At 36.4% G+C, this 15,757-nt stretch overlaps 3 protein-coding genes across 3 annotated transcripts; 1 reads left to right on the top strand and 2 right to left on the bottom strand.

The window, feature by feature from the left end:
* Nucleotides 1-761: 761 nt before the first annotated feature.
* LOC139848847 (uncharacterized) lies at nucleotides 762-1,394 on the bottom strand. Its single transcript, XM_071838535.1, has 2 exons — nucleotides 1,140-1,394; nucleotides 762-1,049 (listed from the first exon to the last, which is right to left on the bottom strand). The coding sequence occupies exons 1-2, from the start codon at nucleotides 1,392-1,394 to the stop codon at nucleotides 762-764; spliced, it is 543 nt and encodes a 180-aa protein (XP_071694636.1).
* A 2,497-nt stretch (nucleotides 1,395-3,891) lies between these two features.
* LOC139848845 (uridine kinase-like protein 5) lies at nucleotides 3,892-7,205 on the top strand. Its single transcript, XM_071838534.1, has 13 exons — nucleotides 3,892-4,000; nucleotides 4,097-4,188; nucleotides 4,957-5,026; nucleotides 5,138-5,253; nucleotides 5,334-5,430; nucleotides 5,601-5,680; nucleotides 5,856-6,050; nucleotides 6,153-6,236; nucleotides 6,318-6,378; nucleotides 6,475-6,535; nucleotides 6,609-6,772; nucleotides 6,853-6,935; nucleotides 7,020-7,205. The coding sequence occupies exons 1-13, from the start codon at nucleotides 3,892-3,894 to the stop codon at nucleotides 7,203-7,205; spliced, it is 1,398 nt and encodes a 465-aa protein (XP_071694635.1).
* A 1,511-nt stretch (nucleotides 7,206-8,716) lies between these two features.
* On the bottom strand, nucleotides 8,717-9,655 carry LOC139848844 (F-box/kelch-repeat protein At3g06240-like). The gene has a single exon (XM_071838533.1). The coding sequence runs from the start codon at nucleotides 9,653-9,655 to the stop codon at nucleotides 8,717-8,719; it is 939 nt and encodes a 312-aa protein (XP_071694634.1).
* Between the last annotated feature and the right edge of the window lie 6,102 nt (nucleotides 9,656-15,757).

The following is a 15,757-nucleotide window of genomic DNA, read 5'->3' as shown; positions in this document are numbered from 1 at the left end:
GAGTTTAACGATGGTGTCGGAAAAATTTAACTCGTTGCGAGCGAGAAGATATGACCCGTTGAATATTTGGGTGGAGTTTATTTAAGATTTTTTATGAAAATGGTTAGTTGACACTTTACCTCCCTGTTTGGGGGGTCGATTTGAATTTTTCAAAAAAGTGTGGGGGCCTTTGTTGGTAAAATGAAATTTAATTAAAAATAAAAAAAAAGGTGAAAAGTCGTAAAATGCCCCTGGTACTATTTATAACTTTTGTCTTAAAAAAAAGGTGAAAAGTCGAACATACCCCTGATACTATTCATAACTTTTGTCTATTAGTTAATATGTAAATCTCTTGTAAAATAATTCATATTCGGTCACTTATGAAATATTAAAATATGCGTACTCGGTACTCTTAAGTATACATACATACATACATTACATATTTACTTATACACTAAAATAACAAAATAAAAATATATTATATACAAAATGAAAATAGGTCAATTGTTGTATTGCTAATAATCTTTGGAACAAGAACCGGCCTAATTTATATAGGCCCAATCCACTATTCTAAACTCTAAAATACTTGGATTTTAAATTTTTTTTTTTTTTGTAAAGGGTTACCCCGATGAACTTTTATTAGAAAAAAATAAAAGAAAGGATTACATAACAACGAAGCACAGCTGCTTTAGAGGAAGACTAAAGCCAAGCAAACAAGCAAGCCAAAAAACCAAAGGCAAACAAAAAAAAACACCTAAAAAAAAAACATAAGCCAACAGCCTTCACTCTAACTTCCAAGCGATTCGAAGAAAGTTAATCTGATGGGACTCCTTAAACCGAACTGATAACAGCTTTAACCGAACATAAGCATAAATCACTCTGAACAACTCCTTAGCCGAGCGTCTTTTTGAATTGAATAACCTTGCGTTCCTTTCTTGCCAAATAAAGTACACCGCAGCTGCAAATAATAACTTAGCCACGAGAACACTTGCACTCTTCTTCACAGATAAACCAGTGATATCCATCACCACCAGCGACCACTCAAGATTTTGCAACCCAGGAGCGAGGTGCTGGATAGATTTTCACACACTTCTAGAGTATCGACACTCAAAGAATAAATGGTTGTGAGAATCTTGACACTCCAAACATAACGGACAAACAAGAGCCTGACCTTGGCGAATCTCCCAAACTTTGAACTTATCTTGAGTTTTTAATTTCTGTTTCAATAAAAGCCAAAGAACAAATGCGTGTCTAGGAATGCAATTAGAATACCAAACCAACTCGAACCAATAAACAGTATTCCCAACTGGGCGTATAGCCTCGTATACTTGGCTAACAGAAAAGTTCTGCACTGTCCCATCTCTGCCATGCCACTGAAGTTGATCACTAGTATTAGACAAATCAGGTATTTGCATAATACCAAGCACCGGATATTTTGATTCCCAAAAATCTGGTCAAGTCCATGAATTCTCCTGAAGTAGATTATTAACTCGGGCATATCTACCAAAAGCCGCACCATTTATGTCTCTACAAGAAACAATATCAATTAACATGCCACAACTACTCCAATTATCAAACCAAGCTAAAGTCGTCGATCCATCACCAATCTTAATCACCACGTGTTTATGAATGATATCTCTACATCTCAATAAATTCCTCCAACTCCAACTAGCATCTTGCTTAATTGGGGCATCCCAGAAAGAATGATTTCCGAGATGATAAGCATGAACCCATTTGACCCACAAGGATTCTTTGTGAGAGAGAATATTCCATATGTGAGAAGAGATTAAAGCAACGTTCCAATATTTTAACCTTTTAATTCCAAGACCCTCTTCCACCTTCGGGAGACATAAAACATCCCATTTAACTTTAGCTTTCCCTCTTTTCATATCCCCATGACACCATAGAAAGCCCCGTAACAACTTTTCGATATCTTTGATGATTGCTTCCGGTAATGTGAAAACCGAAGCCCAATATACATGCATAGTAGTTAAAACCGAAATAATAAGTTGAACTCTCCCAGCAAAAAAGAGAAACTTATTCTTCCAATCTTCAATTTTTCGCTTAACTTTCTCCACAAGAACTTTACAATCCCGATACATAAGACGAGAAGAAACAAGAGGGACACCCAAATATCTCACAGGGAGGTGCCCTTCTTCAAAAGGTAAAATAGAAAGAATCGCCTCCTTAAGATTATGAGGAACATTAGCGAAGAAAGCAGTGCTCTTAGGGAGACTAGGAGTCAAACCTGAGCAAGCTTTGAATTCCTCGAGAGCATCTCGAAAAACCTTTACCGAGCACTTGTCTGCAGCTGCAAAAAGAAAAAGATCGTCTGCAAAACAAAGATTAATAATCTTCATTTGGTCACACTTGGGATGATATCGAAACTCATCTCTTTGAGAAGCTTTCCTAATCAACATCAACGTTAAGACCTCCATAACCATGGCTACTTTTCGGGAAAACGAGGGTTAAGACAAGGGGACCCTTTGTCTCCTTATTTGCTTGGATTTTAAATTACATAACTCTACCTTGAGATATGGATAACTTCCGAACCCGGTTCTTCATCAAATTTCTATTGCATTAATGGTCCTTAATAATAGTTTTCCTGGTCTGTATTTTCCAGGAATTAAGATCATGTCTCGTTAAAGTTAATATCTCCATTGTCTTTAAAAAAAATTATAATCAATTAATCAGTTTTATATACTTTGGGTTGAGTTTTATGCTAATCCATTATAATGTATTTAAAATGAAGTAGTATATTATATTATATTATATTATATTATATTATATTATATTATATTATATTATATTATATTATATTATATTATTATATTATATTATATTATACCTATATACTAAAACGAACCCGAATTCTCGTCGCTTTAGTTGTTATGGATTGTCGTTTTGAGTTTGCGTTCACACTGCAATCGGTCCCTCAACTTTTATACCTATATACTAAAACGAACCCGAATTCTCGTCGCTTTAGTTGTTATGGATTGTCGTTTTGAGTTTGCGTTCACACTGCAATCGGTCCCTCAACTTCGGCTCAATTTACACAACGGTCCCTCAAGTGTACACTTTTCCAGGGGTAGAAAGTGTAAATATATAATTTTATTAAAATAAAAGAAACTAATTCCATCCGAATTTATAACGGGCTCTATCTTCTCGCTCGGTGTGAGTTAAATTTTTCCGAGACCACCATTCAACTCGAAAAAATCTAACGAACCCAACGGGACTAACTATACGCGAAACGGACACTTCTCAAAAAAACGTTAAACACATCGGGCTATCTTCAATACATATACATACACTTATAATAAACTACTCAAACTACCTACATCATATCGATAGTGATGTTTTCATTTTTTACACAATCGTCATGACGTTAAAAATACATATGTCATTAGGTATACTAGGTACTAACGACGTGTATCCAAAAACACCCATAGCAAAGCGTTTTTATTTCCGTAAATACATAACGCTACGTTAACTATGATTATGTAACCCGAAAGGCACCGCGGCATCGCGCGGGCCACTTTTCTAGTTAGCATGAAATTTCATTAGTATGTTAAAAAAAAGGACTTGGCTTACAATTAGGTATATCAAGAAAACAATCGAACTCCATAAAACACGTTAAAATTCACTTGATCCCATTGATTTAGTTAAGCATTGTTCTGATTTCAATAATTTGTTTCAACATGGTTCACAATTGTCGATTCGTTTGAAACCTGGTTGAAAATCTGGGCGTTAATACGCCTATACGGTATGCATTTCCTTCATTTTTGTAAAGTATTGAATAATTTTACATTTTATTTTATGATGTTCCATTGACAGATTGTTTACAGATTTAATAACTTTTGTGGTTTTTTAATTATTGAGTGTTTTGATTGATATCAGAGGCTCAAACCAATGATGGATGGTGAAATTTATGCTAAAATCGAAGAAAATGTGAAGGATCAGTGTTCATCTCAACCTAATGTTGTCCATGAACAAAAAAGAAATAAAGTGCCATTCATCATTGGTGAAGTTTTTCATATGCTAGATTATAATGTTTATGTCATAGTTATGAAACAAAGTTTACATTTTTATTAACTTCATCATTTAAATCTATATTTAGGCGTAGCTGGTGGAACGGCATCTGGGAAAACAACTGTCTGCAATGTCATCATATCACGACTTCATGATCAAAGGGTTGTTCTTATCAATCTAGTAAGACTTCAACTTTATTTCATCATAATTCTTTTTGAATGGCGGTTAGAGTCACTGATGGGGTCCGAACGCGATGTCGGACCCCACCCACCCGATCATTTCCATGGACGAATCAATACAGTCCTACCGCTCCTCAGGAGGAAACCCCACGACGAATCCATACGGGCATCGCGTGTATGGTAAAACCCCTCAGCTGAGGCTCAAATGCATAGACGTCTGAAACCTCCGAGACCCATGAAATGGGCAGGTAACCTCCAGTGGCGACTCCAGGATGGAAACTCAATGGGGTCCCAAAAAAATTTTCAAATAAAATTATATTTGAAGAGTATTTTAGTGGTTATTTACCTATAAAAAACCTTAAATTTTTAAAAATATGGGGTCCTATACTTAAATTTAGTGGTGTCCTGTACAATTTGAAGACTACGTAGTGTAAAAATTTTCCAAAGTAGTGGGATCCTTTGACCCCACACCCATTAACATAGAATCGCCTCTGGTAAACTCAAGGAAAATATTTTGCGGTGCATGGGAGTCGAACCCATAACCTCCCTCATAGAAAGTCGGGTCACCACCAAGACACTAACACCTTGAAGTTTTATTTCATCATAATTTAATCAAGTACAATCTTATAGATTTATACAGTTTATTATGGTATGGATATTAATCAGTACAGTTTATTATGGTACGGATATTATAATTATAATTTATACATATTACTGCATCATCAACAGGTCAATGCTAATAATGTTAAACTAGGATTAATTATTGTAGGATTCATTTTATCATTCATTGAATGATCAACAATCAGCAAATCCCCAAGACTACAATTTTGATCACCCTGGTAAATATGTTTTTTTTTTTTTCTTTTTAAATTCATAACAGTACAGTCTTGTTAATTGAATATGTACAAATGAACTTATGTACATGATGTTACGTCATGCTGTCGTTTTAGATTCTTTCGATATGGAGCTACTTCTGTCATGTATGGAAACATTGAAAAACGGACACCCTTTTAACGTTCCTTGTTACGATTATAAGATCCACAAGAATAGTGGACCAGGACGCATGGTACGTACTGAATTTGTTAGCATTTTTTATATAATTTAATAAATAAAAGATCCTGATCTTCGAATCGATTATATCTGTAGGTAAACCCATCGGATGTCATCATTTTGGAAGGAATTTTAGTCCTTCATGATGAGCGAATCAGAGATTTGATGAACATGAAGATCTTTGTTGATTCAGGTTCATCACTAGTCACAATATGTTCTAATGTGTTCAAAGATGACATTTTTATATGTAGTATGTTATGTGTCCACAAATGTTTACAACTGATTATAAATGACTCATCCAGGTGTCTGTTATTATTTTTCATGATGATCCCATTCTATAAAAAAAAACTCACAAATATACAGATTCGGATGTGCGGTTGGGAAGAAGGATTAAACGCGATACAGTCGAGAGGGGCAGAAATATTCAATATGTGCTTGACCAAGTTAGTAAATCTCTTTTTCAGTTAATAAGTGATACGGAGTATAACTTTAACATATATTTGTATAAAGATTCAGGAGTTTTAAACTTTTTTATATATGTAAGTGGTTTACAAGATATCTGGATTTAGTCACTGTTTTTGTATATATTCTTATATATTTTTTGGCTCTTATTTGCAGTATGATAAACATGTGAAACCTAGTTTTGAGGAGTTTATTCTTCCATCAAAAAAACATGCAGATGTTATCATCCCTAGAGGATCTGATAATGATGTTGCCATAGATTTGATACTTCAACATATTCGTACAAAGCTCGGTCAACATGATCTTTGTAAAATTTATCACAACCTTTTCGTTATACCATCCACATTCCAGGTATAATCGTATACTACATTTAATACGCATTCCTTAATTTGTTACGTGTAACGTGATGTTTATGTGGCGGCTGTTATCTTACTACGATCTATGTTCCTGCAGCTACGCGGAATGCATACACTTATACGAGATGCTAAAACAAGAAAACATGATTTTGTTTTTTATGCAGACCGTCTTATTCGCTTGGTATGGGCATCAAAGATGATAACTTATTTTTCATTGATTTAAAAGTTATTTGACCTAAAATAGGTTTGAATTATGTTTTAGGTTGTGGAGCATGGTTTAGGCCATCTTCCTTTTACAGAAAAACAGATCACCACTCCAACAGGTAAGTTAATTGTCATATTTTTTTTTTTTTTTTTTTTTTGTTACATATCACAACCTTATTTTTTAGTTTATTGGAGGTTTTTGTTATCACTTGCAGAATCCATCTACACTGGAGTGGTATTCTGCAAAAGTTTGTGTGGCGTTTCAGTCATAAGAAGGTACAAATCTGTTTACTTTGTTACATGTTGTACCAAAAGTTAACGGTCGTCTAAATTTGTTAATTTAATTCAGTGGGGAAAGCATGGAAAATGCACTAAGAGCATGTTGTAAAGGAATCAAAATTGGTAAAGTCCTTATTCAACGCCAAGGCAATGGGCGGAAATTGATCTATGAAAAGCTACCTAAAGATATCGCATGTCGCCAAGTTTTATTGCTTGATCCGGTGCTAGCTTCAGGTTTGATACACTTCAAAACTTTTAACCAACCAACCATGTTTTCCATATGATATCATTGTTATGAAAATCATTATAATTAGGTGATTCTGCTGTGGAGGCAATTTCCTTGTTGCTGAACAAGGGTGTATCTGAATCCAACATCATATTTCTTAACCTGATAGCGGTAAGCTCGAGTAATATAATATTTCACAATTAAAGTGCATGTTTAGAAATTGGAATGGTGAAAAGTTGGGTGTTTGTGAAACAGGCACCTGAAGGGATATATGCAGTTTGTAAGCAGTATCCAAGGCTGAAAATAGTTACGTCTGAGATCGATGAAGGACTAAACGAGCAGTCAACAGTGATTCCAGGCATGGGTGACTTTGGAGATCGTTACTTCGGTACTGGTGGCTACGTTTCTATGCCTTTCTTACAAAAGAATAATAAATGTTAACAACACTCGAGGTTTATCATAATCTCTGTTTCCTTCACAGTTACAAATACATGGCTGTAAACCATATTATTGTAATTCTTGTAAATTGGTTTATAGTTAGTAACTATGAGCACGTTCTTTCAGCTTCAGCATGCCTAGTTGCCTACCGAAATTATACCTATCGAAATTAAGCTAATGCTACAAGTATAAAAATGAAGCCAAATCAACTAATAGCAGAGCTCCAATCTCAGCAAATTAACTCTACACAAATTAAAATAGAACATGCGATTTTGGACTTCTCGACAAATATAATATGTTCTATTTCAATTTATGGCATCAAGTATTACAGCTCAAGTGCTTGTATGTGATGACTAAAGTTCAACTGATACCATATAAACATGACATTACATATATATAATTTGTTCAAAGCAAAAAAAATAAAATAAAAATAAAAAAAATCTGCTCAGGTGATAATGTATGAAAACATGTGGTAAAGACGGGTCAGGTGATAACTAATAATTTCTACTCAAACCAAATCAAATTACTTTTTGCTCATGTTAGTTCACACGCTCATATAGACGGGGGAGGTGATAATTTCTGTAGCAATTAAAGCATAATTAATACTCCGTAACTCATTAAATCAAATGAAAACATATAGAACAAAACCCTTTCTCTCTGTAAAACCCCTTTTTGCTTTCCTCTCAACTGGTTCAACCTTCTTGCGCTAGTGCTATAAAACGTGGCAAGATGGATCATTTATTACCCTGTTATGTGGAGGATGTCATGGACTCTAAGACCTCTTTATACACGACATTCTTCGTGGTGTTTAAGTTGTTGCATTGCTCGTCATGGATTCAAAAAAGATAAGATTCTCTCACGCATACATACATAGTAACACTCATCAATAAGCATATAAGATTCACGCATATATATTAGGTATCATCATTCTAAATCTAAATGAGTAGGCATTTATCTTCAATAGAACATAAACTTACTGTATGATTCAGTTAGATCAAACCAAGAAAGATAAACAACTGTCATTAAGGAGCACAAATAACAAATAATTTAGTGTCAATGTTGAATCTGCACATGACTGAAAATAGGGACTATCTTCAAATCCATGTCTAGAACCTTCAGATATCATATCAATTCTGGCACTACCTTTTAGTAAATGAATTGAATTGAATCTCTGTTCTTTCACAGTTACAGTTACAGTTACATGGCACAGTATAAAGTATAAACCATATTTTTGTAATTCTTATCAGGATGTTATTAGATAACTCGAGCTTTTTTCACATACATTATGGGCAAAGAAAGATTATACTCAATATTCAGCTAGGATAAGGAAAAGAAACAAGGAAATAGAACACTCAACTAAAATCCAACACAATGAATACCATACATCATACATATGAAATACCAGACATGTTTGAAACTTTAATCACACTGAAATTTATACCTAAGACAACATAATTTAACTACTACTGAGTAATACCTTATACAAAGGTCAAGATGTAGAGACAAGTATTGCTCTAACGAAAACGCTCAAATGATTCAAGGCTTTCAACATACGTACCATAAACAGTGAATCCTTCTTGGCACCCTTCAACTGTTACCCTCGTGAATCTTTTTTCATCCATATTGTATATAGAAATTTCATTCGCATGATTATTGCCCAACAAAATATCCCGAGTGCTGAGTTGAGCAAAGAACTCAAAATTTGGATAAACGTTGTCTTCAATGATACAAAGTTTCGTCCAAGACTTAGGAACACCATACTGATCCATCACCCATAATCCATCTTCGAATTCATCTATAAAAGCAGCTAATTTTCCACCAAGAACACATAGCCCGGAACACGTAGCTCGATCATGATCAACTGAATTGGGAAACTCAATTTCATGAAACTCTTCATCAGCTAAACTAAAGACAGCAATAGCCATCTTTGTTGAGTGTCTGCTTGTTACTACCCAGTGAAGATTATCGTTCAATAGTACCCATGGAAGATAATAATCGTCGTGTTGGTAAGGAAAATTAGGTAAAATGTTCCATGAATTGTTACGTAAACTATACACGCGAGCAACTGCGCTGTCAGGAACAAAATCTGGAATGCCCAGATAAGAAATGTAGATTACTTTATAATCATCCGTAGACGAATCATAACCAACTACATATTTTTCGTTATCACTACTTTCTCCAACAGAATCTGGAATTTTCAAAATCTTTCTTGTGGTTGGATTAATTAAACATAGGTTATTATTATCGCTATCATTGGCCAAAATAAGCCCATTGCAAGACCCATGTATCTCATCAATTGTAAGGTTTTTCAGGAGTTTAGGTGTGGTTCGGGTGTTGATTTGTTTCAAATCGAGTGAGTAGTGTGGATCATCATCCCAATCATCATCAAGACGTAAAATCAGGTGGGTGGGGTTAGGGTTAGGGTTGTTTTTGGTGTAATTTAGGGCAGACATTGATTGATTGATTGATTGGGAAGAAAATAATAATCGGTGACAATTGTAAGAAAACGATGATGAATAAGAATACTTACTTGAATGAATTCAGGGATGGAGACAGAGTAGCTCTAACAACAGACCATGGAAATGGAGGACTGGAGTCCGATTGAGAAGAAGATGAGAGATGCCCGAATCGTAAAATTGGCTAGGGTTTTAGAGCTGTGTAGACCACGATAAAATCTGAAGTATTATTTATATTTTATATTTTATATTTTATATTTTATATTTATATTTATTTATTTTCATACTGTATATCTGTAGAGAAAATCGTGGCACTTCAGTATCAGAAATTATTTTCATAACATAGTACAAGTAAAACAAACTCGCGCTTCGCGGGGTGTATTCATCGATTAAAGGTCAGTGGTTTTAATCAGTTAGTCATCGGTTAATAAGATGTTTAAAAAATATAGGAAAATTTGTTAGAAGAAAAGTTTCTTAAAAAAGGAAAAAAAATGTTGGATTACCAAATTACCCTCGAAGTTGAAAGTGTTCACAGTAATACCATCGTGAATAGTGAAATGTCATCGTAAATAGTGTTGAAAATTTTCTTATCTAATTATTCTTAACTAGTTTAAAGACCCGTGAATTTACGGGTTGTTTAAAAGTATATATATAAAATGATGCAATCTAAAAACTCGTAAATTCACGGGTTTAATTAAAATTATATATAAAATGACTCAACGTGAAGAAAACAGATTGCGTATATTGAGCAAAGTTCTCACATACTATACCATATTTAGATTTTACTCAAATTTCATGAAATTATGCAATTACAAATTTAAGGTTACATAAAGAAGGAATAATAACATAACTAACATCATTGTCTAAATTTTTATTTTTTGTGGTTGTTATTCATGGATGGTTTTGTTGTTTCAAGATTGCTGTCTCTCTTGATTTTGTATGGAGTGTCTTGTAATGGCCTTGGTTGCTCGCAAACCTTGTGGGCCTTTTATAAGATTTAGCTTTCTGAAAAAAGAAAAAAAAAAAAAAAAACGTCATACTCTTCGTTCATTTGCTTCCCAGTATCAGCGTCAGGTATCAATTCCAAAACCAAATAGATACAAAAACATACATGGGACACTAAATAGATATGAAAAATGATGAATATTACCAAACGCATGCCTCAAACAACAAAATAGCAACTGAGCTACGTGAATAAACTTATAAAATTTTTTAACAGCTAAATCTATAAAGAAACATCTTCTAGGAATGTTAAAGAAGTGATTACCAACTAAATGTCAACAACCAATAGGTAGTATGCATCTAATTGAACTCGGTTTGTATCACAATTCACATTAAAATCCCCATTTCTAGTGACACCGTCAACATACTATAGTATACTAATGTACATGCTTAAGAAGCAACACATACAAAACATAACAACTATTTTCATTTCAACTGGCCAAAAATCAGAACTGCAAACAAACTAACCCAAAAAAAAAAAGAGATATGAGATTAGAACAAAAAGAAAGCATAAATAAAATAATGACATTTTAGAAGTACAACGGTTATTATACGGAAAGAGTATAAAACGCTCCCTTCAAATAAATTCCGTAGAGATTCACTACATGTTGTATGTAGTAAAACATAGAGATTCACAACATTTACATCTAGAAAATGAAAACATGGCATAGTTGTTACATCTGCATTATAGCCCAAAATTAAATAAATCCCCACTACTCATTTTGACATTTCATCAAACACCTAGCATACATATGTAAAAAATTGCAAAAAAAGACCAAGAAACCATCTTTACCTGTGCAAAACTGAGGGGCAATAAATCTGTAACAACCCAAACCATACCGCGTATAAAACCCCGTTAAATTTCATGACAAAAAAAATTTTTTGCTGACTGACCCATTTGCGCGGCGCGCCGACAGGTTGCGCGGCGCGCAGAACCTGTCTGGCAGCCCGCTGTCCCGTTTTACTTAAAATGCCAAAATGTTTGACCCGTTCCCGACGTTTTTAGCCAAAACGCTTTTAACCATGAATTCATACATATAAAACTAACACGTTTAATTAATAAAATTAAGTTTACGAAGCGGGTCCCACATCGACCCATTTTACCACCTTAAGTACCAAAATACAATTTTCGACTTTAAGACTTTAATACAACACAAAGCCGAGCATGGCGATCGGGGATACGCTACCCAATCCTAAACGATCCAAAAGCAAGTCTCTAAAGCAAGCTATGAAAGTCTTCTAGTCCTCGCACTTACCCGAGCCACCGTCCGCATGAAATCTATAAAAATAATCAACAACGAGAGGGTAAGCTAGTGCTTAGTGAATGATAATATACTACATACATATATATGTATAAAATGAATACGCCACACAAAACAAATACCGCATACCGAAGCATCCAAGTATAAAGCGTCTACACTAAGCATACCGTACGATCTAGGCAACGAGCTAAAGATACAACACAAAAGATAGTCCACCAACGACAAAGTAAACATCGCCAAATAGCTACACCCGGAGGGTTAGCTACAACACAACAACACATTAATATATATATAACAATATAAACGAACAAGGTTAACCCCTTAACCTCAAACACACGAACATTGGCCGAACAACCCGAGCCTTGTGAATTCGCACAACCCGAAATTCACTTCTCAACCATAAGATGACCGAACAACCCGAGTCATCATGAATCCGCACTACCCGAGATTCATTACCTCCAATAAGGTGACCGAACAACCCGAGTCACCATGAATCCGCACTACCCGAGATTCATTTCACAATACTAAAACCCACGGTCACGGGATTATAAAATCCACCACACAACCATATCAACCCTTCGCCATTAGGGTTATAACAACCAAATCACAACCAAGTGTGATAACGTGCACACAAACGTGTACTTCGCCAAAGATGGTCAACCAAGACGCACAAACGTGCCAATTGGACTCATACACAAGTCCTTCAAATCCACCTATATGTGAAGTGAGCTCTATAACCGAGAATCACCTCACCCGACCCGCACCCATCCTACACATACATATGCATATAGGATATTATCACTCACCTTGAAGTCTTGATGAAAGCTTCCAAATAATCTGCAACTCGCCAATGAAAAATACCTATTCCATTATCATAATTACAACAATACACTTAGAATGGATTCACAAATCAACCCAAATTGACACTTAGTGCAAATTTGACCCAAATGCACTTCCAAGTACAAAACGCGCCCAAAATTAACCAATAATCACTAACACAAGTGAGAATGGTCATAATATGCCAATTAAACCCGAACTCAAGTGTTAAACACGTGTCATACCCATTTTGACACTTAAACCCTAATTTTGACCCATAAAGGCCAAAATCTCATCCTTTACAAGTTTTGACACCAAAACACATTTAACTCGGTTCTATACTTCAACTTAATCCATTTTAAGTTTATAAACCTCATTAAATCGCCAATCGGGTCATAGTCACCACCAAACCCTAATTTGACTCAAAGTCAAAGTTAGTCAACCAAACAACCTCCAATGGGTTCCAATACTTCCATAATCGCTAACTAAAGTGATTAAACTAAATTTCAAGTTCTAAACATGGCCAATTTGTTCACCAACCCAAAATCCACCAACAATTAACAATAAACCCGATTACTAGCATCACTAAACCCATTTCATCACCTAAAAGGGTATTACAACAAATTAACTCAAAACCCTAACTTGAATATCAAATTAAATAAATGAAATTCGGAGTTTGAGCTTACCAATACTATCACCGCGTAGCCGAGAACGAAAGGAACAACTTTAAAACCCGAGACTTTGATCGATTCGAGCTTCTTCTTCCCCAAAACCTCAAATCTCTCTCTAGACCTCTCTCTCTCTCTAAGAATGGATGAGGATGAAGAATGGATGTGAAATGATCCAAAGTTGGATCTAAACCAACTGATAATGCCCACAAATCCGGCCCCATGTGAAATTACCCAAATACCCTTCATTTAAAATAAATAAAACAAGATAGGTTCTGTCAGCGCGTTTGCGCGGCGCGCGGCCGCTTTGCGCGGCGCGCAGATTGACAGATTCAGCTCTTTTCCAATTTTAATATATATAAATATTCAACGAAGCCCGATCTCATATGCCTTTAATAAACAAGTATACAAAATAAATATTCGGGTCTTACAACTCTCCCCCACTTAAACTCGATCACGTCCTCGTGATCCTCATCACTTAACCAAACAGACCTCACCCTACGGTCCTCGACATAAGTCTCAATCCGACTTCCTAAGCAATTCTTTCCAACGAATCGCCTTCCACAACTAAATCGTCACCCGCGACTTCTCAAGTCCACAATCCGAGCACTAAAACCATGCTCTTACCCTAACATCGGGAAAACTCAACTAATCTCGTACCGGGATGTCAATCCCTTAGCATACTAATACCGAGTACAACTCTAAAAGCAACCAAGTCTCAACCTAAGGTCAACGACCCGAAACAATGAAGACCGAACCAAAAGAATCCTTACGGATACCACCAATCACGAATCATCCATTGTAGTGCGCAATACGACCCATACGCAACTACCGTAACAACACAATCCACGGTTAGAAACCGATAGCGCCCAAAGCGGCTATGGGAACACAAATCCCAAGGTGTACGAAATCGTCCATCGTCACACCCGTAACAAACATGTGAGCGAAACACGGCTATCGCATCACTAATCATACCACGTGGTCCTCACGACCCCACCATCGACGCATAAAACGACCGATAGTTCCCACAACATGGTCCTTACGACCCCACCATTGGTGTATCAAACAACCAATAGATTACAACTCAACATGGCCGAAACAACCCGAGCCAAAACACATATGGAGGATGGTCGAAACAACCCGAACCTTAGTGAATTCGCACAACCCGAAATCCACCAACCCAATCCATATATCTCACAACGAAATGTCCGCACAACCCGAGTCATCGTGAATACGCGCAAACCGATATTCACTACCACCGCCACATAGTATAACCGAGGATGGCCGTACAACCCGAGCCTTAGTGAATCCGAACCACCCGACATTCACTACCTCAAACTATGAGCCCAACCAACAGGGACAATCGTACTACCCGAAATATTGTGAATACGAACAACCCGATATTCACGTCCCACAACACAACTCTCTTGATGAAGTCAGCGGACCCCGAAGGTCATGCTCCACCAATCTCAATACCGGATGAAGTCAGCGGACCCGAAGATCATGCCTCACCGATCTCAACACCACGCTCATGACGAAGTCAGCGGACCCTAAAGATCATGCTCCATCAATCACGTACTCCCATGATGAAGTCAGCGGACCCTAAAGATCATGCTCCATCACGTAACCATACTATAATGAAGTCAGCGGACCCGAAAGTCATGCTTCATTAATCCACAATACTACGATGAAGTCAGCGGACCCCGAAGGTCATGCTTCATCAACCACATACCATAATCGAGCAAGAACCACCTATATCAAACATAGGTACCGAACAAGAATTCTCCAAAAGAGAACCCGACACACACCTTCCTTAACCGAAGGATTTCACCTTGCTCACCAAACACGACCATTATCTCTCAACGAGGTTTACCACATTACCACCTCGGTGGTAATTCCAATCTAAACCATAAGTACAATTTATCCGAAATCGTACTCTACCACAAATCGACCAAAACTAGGTCTCGACAAAGTGTCCGGATCTACCAAAAGCATCATCCGAAATATCACACTAAAACTTCCTCGTGCGGGAGTGCGACTCCCCCACTTGGAACCACGTTCCTATATCACAACTCGTACACCCGTACGATGCTACCAAAGGTAGACTTTACCAACAATTGGGTACACACGACCCATCACCACACCTTGCTCTAATCTTGAGCACGCGAAGGATTTCAATCAATCCTTAAACACTTCGAACGAAAAGTGTATCACGATTACACAAACCATACCCTCGCAATTATCCAATTGCTTTAGTTTGTCAAGTTTCACCTAGTCACTCATGTACCTACGGGTTTCTCCCGGGACCCTAAGTACAATGTAACCACAACACAATCGGAGTCGACACCACG

The sequence above is a fragment of the Rutidosis leptorrhynchoides genome, chromosome 5, assembly GCF_046630445.1.
Source record: "Rutidosis leptorrhynchoides isolate AG116_Rl617_1_P2 chromosome 5, CSIRO_AGI_Rlap_v1, whole genome shotgun sequence".
Lineage (NCBI taxonomy): Eukaryota > Viridiplantae > Streptophyta > Magnoliopsida > Asterales > Asteraceae > Rutidosis > Rutidosis leptorrhynchoides.
The sequence above is the reverse complement of the archived record's forward strand: the minus strand, read 5'-3'. Positions and strand labels throughout refer to the sequence as shown.